Below are 18,724 nucleotides of genomic sequence, written 5' to 3'. Positions count from 1 at the left end.
AATGAATATTTTGACTTCTAGGCTTGAGAAGATTCATAGGTGTCACTGAAGCAATGAAAGAAGTTTGTGTAGTTGTTCTTTCTGGTCTTAATACACAGAAACAAGAAAGCCATTAATATAGCAAAGGAAAAAGGAATATTGATTGTAGTTACAGGGAGGAGAAGAAAGTAGTAGCATCAGCTAAAACTGTAACTGGCCTGGTGTAGGGGTTTGGGCTGGGATAGAGTTGATTTTCTTCTTAGTTGCTTGTACGGGGCTATGGTTTGGATTTGTGCTGGAAACGGTGTTGATAACACAGGGATGTTTTCAGTATTGCTGAGCAGAGCTTACACAGAGCCAAGGCCTCTTCTGCTCCTCACCCCACCCCAGCAGCGAGTAGGCTGGGGGTGCACAAGGAGTTGGGAGGGGACACAGCTGGGACAGCTGACCCCAACTGACCAAAGGGATATTCCATACCATATGACATCATGCTCAGCATATAGAGCTGGGGGAAGAAGGCAGAGGGCATGTTCAGAGTTACAGCGTTTTGTCTTCCCCAGTAACCTGTTACACATGACGGAGCCCTGCTTTCCTGGAGATGGCTGAACACCTGCCTGCCCATGGGAAGCGGGGAATGAATTCCTTGTTTTCATTTGCTTGCGCAAGTGGCTTTTGCTTTACCTGTTGAACTTTCCTTATCACAATCTGTGAGTTTTCTCACTTTTGCCCTTCTGATTCTCTCCCACTGAGGGAGAGCGAGCCAGTGGCTGTGCGGGGCTAGCTGCTCACCCAGCTGGTAATAGAGTGAACAGGAGGAGCAGGCTTAATCCTTCTGGGAAGCAGATACAGTGAGTGTAAAGCACCTGAAAAGCTGTACTTTAATGTGAGCTCCTGGGAGAAAACAGGGAAGAACCAGTACTGCTCAGAACATGAAGCTGGATACTGCTGAGATTAAAGAAGTGATGTGGAAGAACATGACTCTAGTGCAGCAACTGAAAGGTCTGATCATTGAGAAAACGTACAGATGAAAATGATTTATTGTACTTCAGGGAAGTGAATGTCTGCAAAGAATTAACAGGTAAATCATCAATCTCTTTGGGAGGTTTATTCAGCAGTATTCTGATGTACTTGGAGGCTGACAATAAGAGAGCTGGAGCCTTGGGAGCTCATCCACTATAAATGCCTCAGGAGAGGAGCTGACCCATCCCAGGATGAGTTTGAAATGTGTCATACATGTCCCGGTGTGATATATCAAATATGTGTTTTGGCATATATAGGGGAACATGAGAACAGCTCTGAGTGAGCACTGGTGGTACCCTGGGACTGGTGCCAGTCCCAGGCACAGAGCTCGGCTAGGACAGGAGAAGAAAAAGGCGTGTGGGATGAGTTCAGGAATGAGGGCCTCCTCAAGCTGGAGGCTGGAAGAGCCTGCTTTGTTTAGCAATATAGATGCTTGTTGCTTGTATATGTATGTACATATTTATTCTGGAATAAATATTGGGAAGAAAGGAGACACAATTAAACAAAAAAGTTGTTACAAAGATAAGTAAGCATAAACCAGCTCTTAATAAATCCAGGTTGGCAGAAAGCTCACAAGGCTCAGCGTTAGGTTTTTTGTTGCGAGCTCCCGGGTCTGATGATTCACGGCCTGACAGCTCTCAGCAGCTCAAGGCAGAGGCTGAAGGGATCATGACGGCTCACCCCAGCTTCACAGGAGCTCGGGGTGCCGTGGCCAGCTCTCTTCCCAGACCCCCTTTTCTTCTGTATAAGAAACCCATCTTTAAGCTAGGAGTGTTTTCTGCTCTGTAAAGCCTGGCTAAACAGACCAAAATCGCCACCTAGTGAGGACGGTGTCTCAGCTCACTCATTTCAGACACTGCCTCTATTGAGACGACTGCCTCTATGTAATATTTTGCTGCATTTCTTCGAGTGAAAATGCTACATAATACTTTGCAAGAACAATTCAAGCATTTAAGGAAAAATGAATTTGCTGATGTGACAGGAAAGCAGTCATTTTCCAGAAAATAATATGTATCCAAGCATAGGGATTCCTACCACCTCTCGCTGCGATCATTAAGGTGCCTACTTTAATGTCTTTGGAGTGTATTTACAGGGGTCTTGAGTGTAAAGGTCAGACTTAATGTCTGCACTGGGCATCTTATACCTTCTGCACAGGTAATGCCTCAAAGGGTCTTGAGTTCTTGGTCCTGGTTTCTCCAAATGAATTGCAAAAAATTAAATAAACTGCATAATTGGCTAAAACCCAAAGAAGTATCCAGAAATGGTTTCACTTGTAATATGTCCGTAATGAATTAAAATGAATGCACAACAAAGGAAAGATAAAACTACAGGTACCAAGTTAGTAATTTTTTGCAAAGGCTTCCAGTTAAATCTGTTTTGCAGGTTCCATTGGCTTGACCTGAGTGATTGAACAGGAATGTGTAGTCTACAAAACTTTTCATAGCTATAAAAATCATTCTTGAAGTTTACACTTGTAAGCCTGCCACTTTTCTATTATTTCTACCATGACACCCTTTGTGGGTTGCTTCCTGTTACAGTGAAAAAATAAACTGAATGTTACACTTTAAAAAAATGCAGAACAAATCAGCGTTAAGATTTTATTAAAAAATAATAACACTTAAAATATACTATATTTTGGATCCTTTTCTCCCCTCCTACCTTTAGGCATTTAAAATTCACGTTGTCAAGACTCTTCGTGCAGTGATAAACATAAAACCCAAGAAAAGGTAAGGGAAAATACACAAGAACCTCTGGATACAAGAGCTGTATAACCACATGAAAAAATTCTGAAGAAATCATGAGTATAAATAACAGTGAGACAGGAAGAATAATTTTTTTTTTTCTCAAAGAAAGATATTGCCCTTTACTTCCCTTGGTAGAGATGAAGTTATGGTGCTTACTGCTGACAAATATTTCTAGATCTTTTTGAAACTGCATAAGCCAGACTTATCTAAAGTCAAATTTTGAATCTACTAGTGATGTAATAGGGATCCAAAAAAGCTTCAGGACTGACTTTTTCCTGTGCAAAAGGAGCTAATTTTAAACTGCTAAATGCTACTGCCTAAATTGATTTCCCGCTTTCCACAAAAATAAATCATCCTCTCAGTGTGAACACTAGACTTAGTGATGAAATATGCTACTCAACCAGAACATTGGGAATTACAACGGCTGCAAATTTCAATGAAACATTAAATGTTGAGTCACCAGCAATGCCTTCAGAGTACACTGTAGTATCTTACTACTTCTGCTGTATTATGAGGTCCCATAGCGATATGTAGACTGGATTGAGACACTGCATTGTGCACCAGCAGCCATACTGATGGTATGGCTGTCAAAACAGGTGTCCAAGAAATTACATCCTGTATTTCACACATTTCTGGCACTAACTCTGTAACAAATGTGAAAGCAGTAAAGTTTCCCTGTACATCTCGGTATGAAGCTTTTTCTTAGGCTGGTTACACTTCACAGAACCTGTAGTAGGTTCACGTATGCTGACCGAGCTGCCAGACAGTGATATATGCTCATTCTCTGCATGGCAGGAAGGAGGGCTCACTTCTGCCTCCATGGGGTTACCATGAATCTATCAGCAGTCATCGATAGTTTGACATTTTCTGTGTCTTTCTGCTGTGCTGCATTCTGTGAAGGAGCAGAAACTTTAGTTTACTGAGGATTATTTATTGTGTTACACACCATGAAGATAAGCAAAGACGACTGGTGAAGCCATATGTTCTTTCATTCTGAGAATACAATGAATCTTGGGACTTCCTTCACAGATATTTGCCTCAGTTAGAGTTCCTCTTGCCTTCTAAGAATAAGGGATTTTTACCTTCCTTCCCATTCAGGAGTCCTTGGGTCTCCTAAGGTGAAGATATACCTCAGAAGATGAGTTGCCATAAGCCAACCCACTTTGTGAGACCTGGTGCCTCAAAGTAGGATACCAGTAGGAACAGTGCGGGGAAGGGGAAGAAAACAGTGGGGAAGAGCAGTTGTGTTGGGTTTGCCTCCAGCAAGGGTCAACCCACCACAACAGTCAAGGGAAGGGGAGGAAAACAGTGGGGAAGAGCTGTGTCCCAGGGCTGTTGGCTGCCCACTCTCACACCCAGTAATTGTCTGTTGTGTGTCTGGATGGACTGCAGAAAGCTGAACTCCAAGAGACTGTAAGAGCTGTGGAGCCAGGAGGGTGACCTGATGTGGGTGCTGTACTGCTTTGGCTCAGTTTTTCATCTGGCACCTAGAAGTAGTCTTTTAAAGGGAATACGAGGGCGGGATGCATTTTCACTGGAGTTGACTTTTCCAACCCAGCTTTTTTTTTTTTCTTCTCCCCCTCTCTCCCCCCACTGCAACTTTTTTTGTGCCCATTGGAATGGAGCTGCTAATCTCTGCAATTTCCCCAGAAGAGACAGTCTCCTTGGTTGGGCCTCCTCAGTTTCATCTGTTCATTTCATTTAAGGATGTGAGCCTAAGGGATTCTGCCCACATTGTATTTACAGGATGAACTGCATTTTCCTCACAGTGTTTCCTCACACATATCATTAAATATGTGAAACAGAAGACAATATATGGATCTCTCCTTCAAACTGTGGCTTTTGGGATTTAGTACTTGCTGTGACATCTGCTAAGGTACCAGCTATGAGAAGTAGAAACTGAGATGACAATTTTTCCAACAGCTTACTATATCCCTGGGATAGGGCTAGGATCGAGACACAAGTAAACTCTGTGCTAAAGTGCTAGAAGTTTGAAATAAGATTGTTCCTGGGTGTAGTTCTTCATGTACAGTTGGAAAAATAGCCATTACTTTGCATATCTGCTGTTAAAAAGGAGGAAGCTTTTAAACGGTAAGAAACCAAAGATAAAGTCATGGTTTTACAAGAAGTCAAAATAAAGCTTCAGTAGAAGCTTTAGAATATAGCACAAATCTGGGGATATTAGCAGCAGGTCTTGGGAAAAGCTTGTGAAAGTCATTGCTTATGATAAATGAACTTCAGTAGCTCATCTGAAAGGCAGTGTGCCACATCTAGATGATCTAAACAGCCATAGTGAAAACTGTGATAAGGCATGAGCTGCACCCTGATCTTGTTTACTTTACCTTCATACATAATGAAAATAAAACTAAATGTGCTTTTATATATATATATACACACACACACAAAAGTCTCTGGAGACTAGTACAATATCTGGGTGTGCTTTTACTCAATCTATCATCACCTCAATTGTTCATCCAGCAACAGATTTTGACTTTACCAGGAAAATGAAACAATGGAAAAGAAAAGAATCTTTTGTCCCTGGTATTGAATCTTTAACCAAGTAGTTGCTATAGCAATAACATTTCTCAAAATACTAAATCTAAAGTAACAGCTCCCGAGAGCTACCTCAGTGGTTGTGAGACAACTTTTTTGTTTTTTTTAATTTCTCTCACACTCCATTTAAGGAAACCGGGAGTCTGTACTCCTGTCACCAAAATATGCAAAATTAATGTAAAAAAATAGAACAAAAAAGGGATTGACCTATTTTTCCACTTTTTTTTTTTTTCAGATGTTTCACACCTCCCACTGTTTTGGTATTCCCATTTCACATCAGTGATGTGATCAGTACGTGTAAGTGTGCGCTCTGATGTTCAGTGAGAGATGCTGTGGGACACGCGTTCTAGCTCTGCTGTACCCGGGCTGGATAGAGGCTGTAGGTGACAGACAGCTGACAGCAGACCTGGGCAGTGCTGAGCTGGCACAGGCAAGGATCTGACTCTTTGGCAGTGTCTTTGTAATTCACCTGGATCAGGCTTTTTACACGTCACCTGATACAGCCTTTTCTTTGCTGTTTTCTGTTTGGTTTTTTGTTGGTGGCTTGTTTGTTTTTTCCCCAAAGCCCCAGTCCAGAACAGACTTTATGCGTTTCTAGGATAATACAAGATTTAGGTGAAATAGCTTGGTTACTTTTAATTCGTAGCTGAGCAGCAAAAAGCTCCCTGTGTCAGCTTAGGCTAGCAATTTATCAGTAACACAGCCGTTGTGGTTCAGCAATAACCTTTACGAAATGCACAAGATGTTTTGCTTTCTTTCCCCTTATCAGCATCGGAGCATCATTTATCAGATCAGCGCCGTCAGGGACCCTGTAGGTGCGGTGAAGCAGGCGGCCTTGGGCAGGGGCAAGCTGCCATCTCGCAGGGCTCTGAGACCACAAGGAGCTGCCATCTCACGCAGAAGGAAAACCCTGGTGACTGGCAGCACTGGTCTGTGGTTGCAGCTGCTGCCCCTGGCTCCTGCTGAGCTCAGATCCATGCTTTGCTTTCCTTCCCCGCAGCCCTGTTCTGTGCAAGCAGATCTTCTGCTGTTGTGGTCACGCTGGTCCCAAGTAGCCTAATACTCCCGCCCATGCTCGCTCTCTATGATGTGTGGAGGCAGGGAACAAATGAACAGTTTGCTCCTTTACCACCTTAGCAAATAGAGAACTAGATCAATGATGACACCAATGAAACTGGTACGTAATATGGAAAGTGGCACATGGCTACCCTATGGTCCAACACTTTCTTCTTTACTGGCATTAAGAGTGACATTGATGAAGATTGCCACCAATCAGAAGTAGTTTAAGTAGCGTCATTCTCTGTGAATGGAAACAGGAAGTGGAATATATTAATCTTATAACAAATTCACACTTTTCTTCAACTTTCTCAGTGGCTCTGAAGTTAAGTTAGACGAGTTAGAGACTCAAATCCAAAGGAAGAAAAAAAAAGGTTAGGCAAGAGTCTCTGTTAGCCTTACAACCATATGAGTCAGGAATGACCCCACTGACATTAAGAAAGCAAAGCTGATGTGTAGTTACATTAGAAAAGAATATGATCTGCATCATGAATGTGGTAATGTAGATTGTGGCTAAGATTCTAGGAAAAACAGATTAAATGAAGTCTGAAATTCCACCAGCTAGGTCACCACAGTTCACTGAAAAGCTCCCAACTTACAAACCTGAGCTGTATCTTTGCTGGACTTTTGGGAGGTGGATTCTGCTTTAAGTGAATTATTGACATACAAATTCACCTCTGCTGTTATTATGCTGACAATAAAATCATTTGGCACTGACATTTCATATCCTGTGGATATTAATTAAATTACCATCACAGCTCTTTTAATTATCCATATTCTTATTGTATAGACTGGGAAGTGAGATAGGAACTACAGTGACTGACTGAGACCATACATTAATGCTTTTAAGCATTGTCTGTGAGGAGAACTGGAATTTGAATGCATGCATTTCTTCTTGCCATTATATAGAACTTTGGCTTTTCTAAACTCTTTTCTGTAAGGAATGTCCTTGCTTTAGGAAGAATTCCTAAATTTGCACTTGTTTTTTGCCTGCAGAGCCATCAGGAATCCTAAGTGGAATATTCAATAACAATAGCATGCAGTGCGGATTGGAGCCTGGATGAAGACACTTATTTTTCACTATGTTATTTTTGTATAGTGAAAAGTATCTCCCCTGTAACACTGTGTAATTTTAAATAGAACATAGATGTTCACTTTCATATGGTAAATTTAGTGCAGCTGAGACAAACAAATTTGGAGAGAGAATGAAAAAAAGTGTAAATTTTTAGCTATGTAAGAATAATGAAGTAAATACGCAAATGATTGAGGTACAGGACATTGCAGTCTCCACATTTAAAAGTCTCCTCATTGTTTCAGAGGGTTGTGATTTGAACACAAAGACCGAACATTTCAGAACAGTCTCAGGGATTATGTACCTACATCTTATTATCATGAAGTGATAGGACCCTGAACTTATTTGAGCTCTTTCGTGAAGCCCAGCCTATAGGCCAGCCATCGCCACTGCTTTCCTTATATTGAAGTGGTTCTCCAGCAATGCAAGGAGGTACCATAGGAAATGACATGATGAAAAACATCCTCATATACCGATGCAGACTGATCCAAGCTAGGACTTTCCTTAGCAATGGTGGAAAATTAAAAAGTATAAAATCTTAGGGCCAAATTTTGTGGAAATGAAGCTCTTTTTACACAGGGTCAGGGCCCTGAGTTTCCCAAGAGTCTGCAGTCTCTTCTCCTGCTTCCTTGGGGTGTGGCTGTCTGTGCGGAGGCCAGTGCTGACACGGTACAGCCGTGCCTGGCCTTGCACCTCGCTGATCCTGAACTCGTCTTGCTGACTTGGCTTCCCAGCTCTTGACCTCAGACCTGCCTCGTGACTATCGATTTGTCTGGTGATCACAGAGATGTTGGCCAACACTGGTTACCATCACCAGACCTGCTCTGTGTGCCTCGCTAGGGTACCATGGGACTGTGTGGCTTCTTGGTGAGGATGCTGCCCAGCCTGCCTGGCTGTCACCCTCAGCTCCTGGCTCCCTGTCCCTTGCAGAGCCAGCTCTCACTACTCCCTGACACACAAGTTAAATTTGACTCAGTTTTGTTCCTTAGTTTTCCTTGTTCTTTATTTGAAATAAATTAAAAACCCCAACAGAATTAACTTTCCAACCTTTCTGGCATGTGAAAGGTCTAGAAATGAACCACTGAGTTCTTTTTTCCATGAAGTTACAGTGAAGCTTGGTTCCTCTTTTATTCCAGTGCTGCAGTGAAATTTCACATTCTGTTGCAAAATATATAGGTCAACACAGGAACAAATCTTCGGTGAAGTAACTTGCACTGCTGCTTGCATACTTTTTCCTTCATAATATATAAGAAGGTATTACAGGAAAACCAACCAACACATCGAAAGGATTCCAGCAAAAGGATTAATGGAAAGAAAGAAGGGAAGGAAACATCATCCTTTTTTAGAGAGGAAGGCCACAGCCAGAATACCGACATACACATTTATAACAGTTCATAGGGTTACAGGACAATTCTGGTTGGAAGGGACCTCAGGAAGTCTGCTCAAAGGAAGGTCAGCTATGAGGCCAGACCAGGTTGCTCAGGGCTTTGTCCAGTTGAGTCTTGAAAACCTGCCAGGATGGAACATGCAGAACATCTTGTTGCAACCTGCTCCGCTGCTTGGCAGTCCTCGTTGTTCAGAAGTTTTTCCTTCTATCAACTCTGACACTTCTTGCTTCAAGTTATGTGCATGATTTCTTGTCCTCCTGCTGTGCACTCTTGTGAAGAGCTTGGCTCCATCTTTTCAATACCCTCCTTGCAGGTATTGCAAGGCTGAGATTGGGTCCCTCAAAGCCTTCTCTCCTCCAGGCTGAACAAGCCCAGCCTCCTCAGCCTCCCAAGTTCCCTTCTCGGAATATGAAGTTGAAATTATAAATACATACATACAGGAACTCCTGAAAACAATGAAAGTGGCTCTTTGTATCGGAGAAGTTTATAATTTACATGTAGAGGGATCTTATAAGAATTTTCACATTGCTTGTAACCACTGTGTGCTTGTCTTCCAAGAATAATGTCAGACGTGGAAGTCTGCTGAAAAAGTGCTGGTCAAAATCTTTCCACTACGCAGACTTGATAGAGGGAGATTTTTTTGATGGAAAGAAAAATTTGTTCCCTATGAAACTGGACAACCACCATAAACATTCTTCCTGGCAACTGAACAGAAATGAAGAGGTTGCGAGAGGAGAAAAAACCGAGACTTTCCATGGTGGTTTAATTCTTTTCAGAGGGACGAGTGCCCACTGCTACCAGGGAACCCTGCAGCAGTTGCAGGGGCCTGCACAGGACCAGGTCCCTGAATTAGCTGCACTTTTGATTTATGCTAACTTCAACCCTTTTAAAATGTGGGTTCTTTTGCTGCCATTCTTATTGTTTGTTGGTACATTCATGTTCTTTGATTTTTTTTAGTATTGCTTGTTGGTTTGTTGCTTGATTTTTTAAAAACTGGCGGACTGAGTGCCCTGAAACCTCTAGCTGAGGCCTCCAGGTGCAAGTAAGTAAATGGATATAAACCTTGTCGCTCTATTGACTCTGCAAATGTAAACACACTCCAGATTTCAGTCATAATAAGCAAGGCTGAGGCTGGTTCTTTATGCTGTGGAGATGTGAAACCTCATCTTTCAATCCTTCCCTTTCCTCCCTGCATATATCAAGAAAAATTTCATCTGAGTTAAACTGTCTGTGGCTAAAATTTAGTTCTTTATATATACTTGAAGTAATGAAGCTTCAACTATCTGAAACCCAATATTGATATTGCAATGAAACCGCATGACATATGGTTATACACTAGAACATATATTTTCCAAAGAAAACAAAAGGTGGAAAGCTTAACAGCAGGTAAGCACCCATCCACATGAGTTAAACAGTTTTAAGAAATGGCTAATCTCAGGGATATGCTGAAGGAGAACTTGACTCATTACTGAAACAAAGGAACCATCACAGCATCTTAAATTGCACCATGACACTAGAGACAAGATTTAACACCCTCCGTCTGCTCCTTTGTCAATCATTTGAATGATCTCCATGTGTGTGCGTGCTTTATTAATTTCTGTCACAGTACTGATTTTAGAAAAAACCCAGCAAACCCACATAAGACACCTTCCCAGCTAAGGTTTAGGCTTCTATTAAAACTGGAAAACAAATTACTGAGGTTAGAGGACTTCAGCCTTCCTGCAGCTGAGTATGTGCAGGCCCAGTACATGGGCTATCCAGCAAGCTGTGACAGGAGGCAGTTCTCTGGAGAATCCTCAGTTTCTGTCAGTGTGTCATGGTCATTTTTTTTGATTGTGTGTTTGTTTGTTGACATTGATTTATGTACCATGCCTGATTTTGATGCTCCATTGATTTAACTGACCCTGTAATAAGTTCTTATTAGCTCCAGCTACTGGTTTCATGTAGATTTGTCACTTTTGGGGTGTTTCCTAGGTACAGAGTGGGGAAGAATTTTTCTTTCTTTCCTCTTTAGGTTATCCGATGTTGCTTTGAATGTGCGCTCTCAAGCATTTTTGATAGTCTGTTTCACAGGACGTTCTGTAGGTGATCAGCGCACTGCTCTTTATAGCTTGGTCTCCCTCATGCTTTTGTAGGCACAAGCAACACCTGAGGAAATGCAGTATGTCTGTTCGTGTGGTTTCACTCACAAAGCAGTAAAGAATGGGATCAGCGATGCAATTCAAACTTGTTAAGGCCTGTGTGATTCTGTAAACCTTATACATCAACTGCAAAAGCTGTGGGTCAGTGGTGTAAGGTTCTTTAATGCTGCGAATAAGCAATACAATGTGATAAGGAGTGAAGCAGACAATGAAAGTAACTGTGATATTCAGAATAAGTTTCCTCACTTTTTTCTTTTCTTCATCTACTGTGGCTTGATTATACCTCACTACTTGGTAGATTTTATGGTAGCAAAACAAAATGACTATCAAAGGGACCAGGTACCCTGAGCATATCCGGAATAAATTTATGTATGCCTGCCACTTTTCCAGGGGGTATTTATCATAGCATAGTGTATGATTAGTGAAATTGCAAGGATCACTGAACACTTCTTTCTTCACCAATATGGCTGAATTCAAGATGCTTTCCAGAAGCCAAACAATTATGCTGACAAGCAATGAAAATCTTCTTGTGCGGAAGTGCTGGAGCTTCAAGGGGTGAACTAATGCCAGATACCTATCAACAGAGATGCAAGCAAGGAACGCAGTGCTGGTGTAGAAGTTCATATACATAAGGAAGGCAGAAATCTGACAAAGCAAGGCAGAGAGCCTCCAGTTATCTCCATTCCAGGCATAATCAATCCACAGAGGCAGAATCAGAGAGTACAAAAGGTCAGCCAGGGATAGGCTGAAGAGGTAAACTGCTAACTCATTCTTTTTCCTCACCTGAATGCAAGATGCATAGAGGGAGATGCAGTTGGTGGGAATACTGATCACCATCACAATGCTGTACACAAATGGAAACAAATACTTATCCAGGGTGTGATCATCATGGCACTTAGCAGTGGTATTCTTGTCCATCCCAGTAGTATCGTTGGTCCAATTCCAGCCTGGATGCAGTAAAAAATTGTCTGTAGTCTGATGGGTTGTCATCTGTTAGTTCTTCAGGACCTGATTGGTAAGATTCCAGCCTTCTGTTACCAAAAAGGAAAAATGTCAGCTAAAACAACATTTTTGTTTGGTTTTATGAGCTTCTTGGTGGGTGGCTTTTTTAGAAAAAAGAAACTGCGTTTGTAGGAGATCAAAGGTTTTAAACACTCCTGGAGGAAAACATGCATAAGGAACCCAAATAACTAAGGTGGTCAAGGTCAGTCAGATGCAAGTTTCTACAGCAGAAGCAGGATGAGTAGCTAAGACACTTCCAGAGGGGTAGGGTTCTGCAATCCCAGGCTTTTCTTTTGGGAAAGACAAAGGAGATCAGAAAATGCACCACAAGTAAGAGAGGTGCACTTTCTATTATTTTGGTGAGCAGAATTGGGTTTTGGCCATCTGAGTATGGCAGATTTCTTATCCCCAACGCCCTCTTCCTCTCTAAGTCAATGGAGAGACAAGGATAGAAAGACAGGGATTCAGCTACTGCTAGATGTTGGGATCTGCTCAGAAGAGAAGAATGTGTGGCTGGTATGTTTCCCTATTGAGAACCACTCTCTAGCTTTGCTGCATCCTCAAACCTCCCCACTTTCCCTCCCCTCCTTTGTATGTGATTGCCCAAGAACTTGCCACCACCCGTGCTATTCCAGCAAAGCTTACTGCGTGTCCCAGGAACCCTCATGTGAAACCTGGCAGGCTACTGGGTTCCTGTATGCACAGGAGAATTTGCCAGGGTGTCACTGAGACTGATGTGAGGTGGAGAGTCTGTGTACAATTTTTCATTTACACTTCTTTCCCCTAGGAATTGTAGTTGCCGTGCATGAGTTTATAAAACCATTAGCAACTAAGTTTACACTGGGCACTACCAGGGCTGTGGGTGTCAACAGCTTCAACATAAAAATATCAGTAAACCAGCAGCCATGACTAAAGCAGTGGGACCGGAGAAATTGCGTGTGCGAGTCTTAGAAGCACTTAGAAGTGCTGACCTTTAAGTAAGAAAGGGTATACAACCATAGCTATGAGACAGCTGGTACTCACCGATTATATCACAGCTCTGACACACACAGAGTAATTCTCTTCCCCAAAGATGTAATTGTTAAGTTCAGGAAATACGAGAATGGGGAATATTTGTTGTGGTCCAGTTGTACTGCCAAATCTACTAACTGCTTCAGAAACTGTCTGTGATAACCCATCTGTGGTTTGAGCCTAGACTGTCTGCAGAGGAGGTGAAGAGGTTGTAGAATGAGTAGGTTGCAAGATAGCACTGTCTACAACTGTTCCTCCATAGGAAACTGCTCAAACTGAAGACAACTTGGGTGCAGGGATTTTCCCATGTGGTAGGCAAATTCATTCTGCCTTTTATGGTTTTGATGCATGTGCGTGGAGGTTTGTGGGTTTGTCAGAGAAACCCAAGTAGGTTTATTGCCTGTGTTTAGAGGTTATTATATGGATCTCTTTTGCAAAAAACCCCCAAACTTTCATGCATATTCAGAAACAGGAGCAATGACACAACTAGTCAGAAAGCACATATTTCATTTTACCAGCCACTGCTTTATTTGATCAAGTTGGTTAACTTTTCACAGTTGGAGCTAAATTCATTCACAGGCTTGAAAGACAAGGAAAATTCTTGAGAAGGACCTGGCAATGGTCCATTGAGCAGCTTTACTTACATGATGACTAATTAAAAAAAATGCAGTGTCTATATTTAAGACAAACATAAGATATCTGCTTTTCAGTGTGGGTTAATAAAACCACATGGCAAATAGGGCACTCTAAGCTTGCCGGTAGAGATAAGCATCACGAATTAAAAATCTAGCTCTAGAAATTGGATTCCAGGGTTTTGCTGACCCACTTCTCATCAAAAGCAAAGCAAACATATGCAGACTGACCAGATGAGTAAAAGATAAAAACCTACCTCTTCTTCTAATCACATTTTAGCATCTCTTTTCCTATGACAGGTCTCTTCATGTCTAAGAGGGAAACGTGCCCTTTCAGAAGCGTGTGCATAATGTAGCAAGTGTATGAGGCAGCGTCTATTAGTCGTGTGACTGAGAAACTGGAATTCCTTCTCCCTCCCCCACAAACTCTTTCTCCATTGTTAATCGACTTATTATATTACAGACTCATCATCCATACAACCTCCCAACTTTTCTGCATGTTACTCACAACAGCTCCTCTCACAGTTCTGTTTATCAGGGCTTTCATATCTACTCACAGACCAACATGCCAAGTTCTTCATACCACCCACCTTCTTTTTCTTCAGCTTTCTCTTTTTAGCTAATTGTTTCTAAAAGTTTTGCTCTGTTGATCCCACTGATAATAAGGTAAAACACTTGTCTGAATAAACCACATCTCCTTTGGGGCAAGACCTTGCTTTGCTCTTCTGCCATCTGCCTGAAGGAACTAACATTTTAAGATATAACTGGATAATGGCAGGCTGGGACACTGAAGATGGGATTCAAAGAAGAGACTGGAGAGTACAGAAAATTTGGCACCTTGGCACTTTTTTCTGTTCATGTCCACAGGTCCCATGGTTTTCTTTTATTTTTAACCAGTATTATCAACAGTTTCTATGAACAAAGCCTTGGCTGTCTAAAATTCCCCAGGTAATCCATGTCCCAGCTTTGATGACACATTGATGCCACTTATGAGAGGACATGCTTTCAATGAGAATAACAACAAGAAGTGTTGTCGTTCTGGCATGTATTGATGACCTATACTGAAGTGTGTCAAAGAGCCAGCAAATGAAGCATACCACAATGCATGCTGCAGTTTCTTGCACAGAAACATAAAAGTAGAAAGCACTGTTTTGCCCTGATTACAACACATTTCATTACAGTTACTTGGGGCCTTATGTTAGAGGAAGTGGTCCATATCATACTTCCTTGCTTAGCTTTTTTCTGATAACTAGGACTACGTAATGCAAAATGATTTGTCTTACCTGAATTCATGATCTGAAGCATTCCCAGGTTTTCTCTCAGCTACTGAGTGTACCTGCTGGTTCTGCACTGGAAGATGCTATTGGCTTACAGCTATCCTAAAACACAATGTTTGATAATTTTTCCCACCGATTGTTTTTTCTAAAAAATTATCAAGTCATTTCCATTTAATGATATAGTCTAACTGACTTTCATAGTCTAACTCACTGTGACTAATTCTGTAGACTTGTGACTTACTTTAATAGACTTGCTATGGTATCAGATGTGTTTCTAATGAAAAAAATCTCAACAGTTAATTTTGTCTTTTACCCACAATATTCAATGATTATCATTGTCTGTCTCTGTCATTTTGCTACAGAAAACCTGCTGTACAAGAACTCTGAAAAAGTAAAGTGCAACTAGCAGTCAAGCATGACATATAGAGAAATGGACTAGCAAGTGTTAGGCTTTGAGTCATGTATGCAAACAAGCTTGTAAAGGAACCTTGTCAATGCTTCTGGAGAAAAACACTCATTACATATTGTATTTGTATTGACGCATTCCTACAATATCTATTTCAGATTCAAAGAGAGCTTTATGCGATCTCTCCATTTATGACACTTTGAAAGTAACAAAGGAAGTATAAAGTTATACTTTCATAAGCACAAATACAAAATTATACTCCATACTCTTGTACATAAACAACTTTCTAAGGGAAGAATGGAAGAGTCTTTTTTGTTTTTCAGATGAATTAATTCTACTATAGTTTGGGAAATTAGGAAAGATGAAGAAGACTGTGAGGATTTTATGTTATTAACAGAAAAGTTTAGTCACTAATTAAAAAAAAATCTTCCATTAGCTAATAAACACCAGCTTAATCTTGGAAACATCTGCAACTGATACATTTCACCTTTTATTTCAAATTCAAGTTCATAAAAGGGCAAGTTGCTGTAAGCAATATTCGTTATAATGTGGTAAGTTTTCACAAGTACTTTGCTTTTTAGATAAGTTTCAGGGGAAGAAAACAATGTTGTGTGAGCTAGATCTGTGCAGTAGCTGCTGTATTGGTCCTACTGTGCATCAGCCATAAGCTGGAAGGGCAGATGGTTTTCTTGATTTCTTTTTTTCTCTCAAAGCAATTTCAACAAAGTAGATTGCTTTGTGTTCTCAAAATAAGTTATAGTGCCAAGCTGATTTCCTCAAGTACAAAGCTGCATCTTTTTTCCTAACAGGCAGATCTCAAAACTTAATTCTGAAAAACTTCTCAGTTTAGGAGAGTTGAAATATGCCTTCCAGTAACATGGACATTTTTGCTTAAAATGAACAGCATTTTTCCTCATGCAACATTAAATTTCACTCACAGGTCTCTGAGACTCTGTAGAGACTCCAATAGGTCTAAAAGAGCTCAGTCTTTTAACTTTGAGATACACTTTATGGACTGTTTCATAAAGCATAAAAATTCTGTTAACATGAGCAAATAGGAAAAAAGTTATGTTTTTTAGGATGTAGGACACACAGGTGAGCATTATTTTGCTACATCTTTATATGCATCATGTTTTCCTCTATGCTTACAGAAAGATATTGTACAAAATATTTTCATGTACATACTTGGTATTCTAAGAAGCTACTTTTAGCACAGCCTGTTTTTCTGCCAATTTTTATGCATTGTATATACTCATATAAATAGTGCTGAGTACCTTGTTAGCATCATAAAATATTAAAGAACAGTAATAGAATAGCTACAGGCCCCCCCGCTTTGAAGCCTGAGGCATTTTTTGCACTGAAGATAGGACAGCTCAGAATCCCAAAAATTCCCCCCAGATACTGTTCTTCTCCATCCTTCCCCCCTCTCCTAAGTAACAGGTATTTTGATTATGGCAGCACCATTACAACAATAAATCAAGCTGGCATCTTTCCTAATTCAGTCTTTTGATGTCATTTGCCCTTTTGCCTCATGTTTCACATGTGCTAGGGGTGAACTATTCCTTCTCCCAAAGCAATCTTTTCCAGCCCCATTTATATCCCTTCTTCTTGTTCTATAATGTCAGCATCACATTAATGGAAAGCCAGGTTGAAATATGTACCAGAACATAAGTTGTGTATCTGACGACTTGGATTTTCAACACTTACCTAGGCAGCCATGTGTCCCCATATAGCAGTTTCACTGTGATGCCATCAGTAGTGTAACCCGTGTCTGCTTCTGAGAAGAAAAACTGCTTCATCAAATAAAGCAACAGGAAGCTGCCCTTGGATACACCAATGAGGCAACAGCTCACATGTCTCAATTTTTTTTCCTCTTTTTAATGTTTTTTTATACCTTGTTAATCTAAATCTAACTGTGGGGAAAAAAGGTAACATAGTTATGTAGAGGTATACACAATGCATGGTACCAACCTTGATAAATCTAGGAATACTTTTAGTAAGTTTATAAAAGTTTTATTAAAAATATTCCCCAATTACTTGAGTGGATTATATTACAAACCTCTTATCTAGGACACAATACATTCTGCACAGAAACCACTTTACAGAAATAAAATACTGTGGAGTGTATATATATTTATCTGTGTTTACTTGTCTATGTTCAAAACATAGGGTCTTTTTTTGACTGAAGGAATTGGCACTTGCCTTTGCCAACAAATTTATCACATAATCAACTAAGAATCCACCTAAGAAAAGCCTATAAAATATATCATAAGGACTTTAGGAGTTTGTGCAAAAAGAATTAATTATTTTCAGAATTTGTATTAGTTTTTTTTCTGTTTGCCTACTGATGGGAGGAAGTTTGTAACCAGTTCTAGTTAACAAAGCATAACAGAATTTTATGCACTGCAACAGGTTGCATATTTATATATTTTTATATAAACTGATTCTGAGGTTCGATGTGGCTTTCACAGGAGTAATTCTTTTAACACATAATTCTATTCAATTAGGTGGCAAATTGTTCCATAAGCATAGTTTGTCTTTTCCCTCTGTGAGCAGAATAATTTCTTGTGCACTCTGATTTTTTTTTTCTTAAATTCAGTTTGAAACAATTCAATTCTGCTTCTAAGAAACTGGGTAAAAATTCACTTTAAATGACATCAATTGGGTAACACAAAAACTAAGTGGTTTGATGATTCAGATACTAAGGAGAAATGAAACAGATGAGCAGATTTAAAAGCTCTAAAATAGGACATACTGACTTCCTTGAGAACAGAACCAGGCAGCTTATAATATTCAACCACTGGATGCAGAGATTTGGTTCCTCCTTTTTTCCAGCCACAGCATGACTTTTTCTTTGAGTTTTTCTACTGTTGCATTTGTTATATGAAGCCTAAATTGTCAAATCATTCTATACTTGTGCTCATTCCTGAAATGGTATTGTAGCCCCCCTCCAGTTTGGTGAAAGGGAGGCTTTTCAGCAACTTGAGTAGAAGACAGGTTAGGTTAATTTCTAAAATAAATTTCAATCAAACCTTTACCGAGAAAAAGCCTTCACTGAGAGAAAAGTCATTGGATAAAGACCTATTTTATCACTTCTCACTTGCCATTTCCTAATATGCTACCTACTAAGAACATGGTCTGGTGAGTTGGTTCTGCTGTTCTGTTGAGGGTTCTGGTAGTTCACTGAAGAAAAAGCAGTTCTTGTCATTATTAGAAATGGAGAAACATAGTTGATACATTTCTATAGTTCTTCACTGTATCAACTGATAATAGGACTGAGGGATCAAAGGAAGCAAGAGGGCAGATGGTACATTTTATACATTCTGGAAGTAAAGCTATATGCAAAAAGCAACTCTTGAATTAGAACAATTCAATTTCTGATGCAAGCAGCACACTTTTCCTTTGTGGTGTAGTTTTTTTTTTTTTTTTGGTAGGTGTGGAC

General features: G+C 40.4%; 1 protein-coding gene across 6 annotated transcripts in view; it reads right to left on the bottom strand.

The window, feature by feature from the left end:
- Positions 1–17,180, bottom strand: part of GPR65 (G protein-coupled receptor 65) — a 30,000-nt gene extending 12,820 nt beyond the window's left edge. Inside the window, exons 1-4 of one of the 6 annotated variants that reach the window (XM_054826277.1) lie at positions 16,990–17,177; positions 14,883–14,978; positions 13,857–13,911; positions 7,569–11,985 (exon numbers count right to left, since the gene is read on the bottom strand). In XM_054826277.1, coding sequence (XP_054682252.1) covers positions 10,829–11,944 — 1,116 coding nt within the window. In that variant the 5' untranslated portion in view covers positions 11,945–11,985; positions 13,857–13,911; positions 14,883–14,978; positions 16,990–17,177 and the 3' untranslated portion in view covers positions 7,569–10,828. Of the gene's footprint in view, positions 1–7,568; positions 11,986–13,856; positions 13,912–14,882; positions 15,472–16,989 lie in introns of those variants that run through there. The other 5 variants (XR_008577249.1, XM_054826276.1, XM_054826280.1 and 2 more) reach the window with 5 other exon arrangements.
- Positions 17,181–18,724: the final 1,544 nt, after the last annotated feature.

Source organism: Grus americana, chromosome 5, assembly GCF_028858705.1.
Source record: "Grus americana isolate bGruAme1 chromosome 5, bGruAme1.mat, whole genome shotgun sequence".
Taxonomy (NCBI): Eukaryota; Metazoa; Chordata; class Aves; order Gruiformes; family Gruidae; genus Grus; species Grus americana.
The sequence above is the reverse complement of the archived record's forward strand: the minus strand, read 5'-3'. Positions and strand labels throughout refer to the sequence as shown.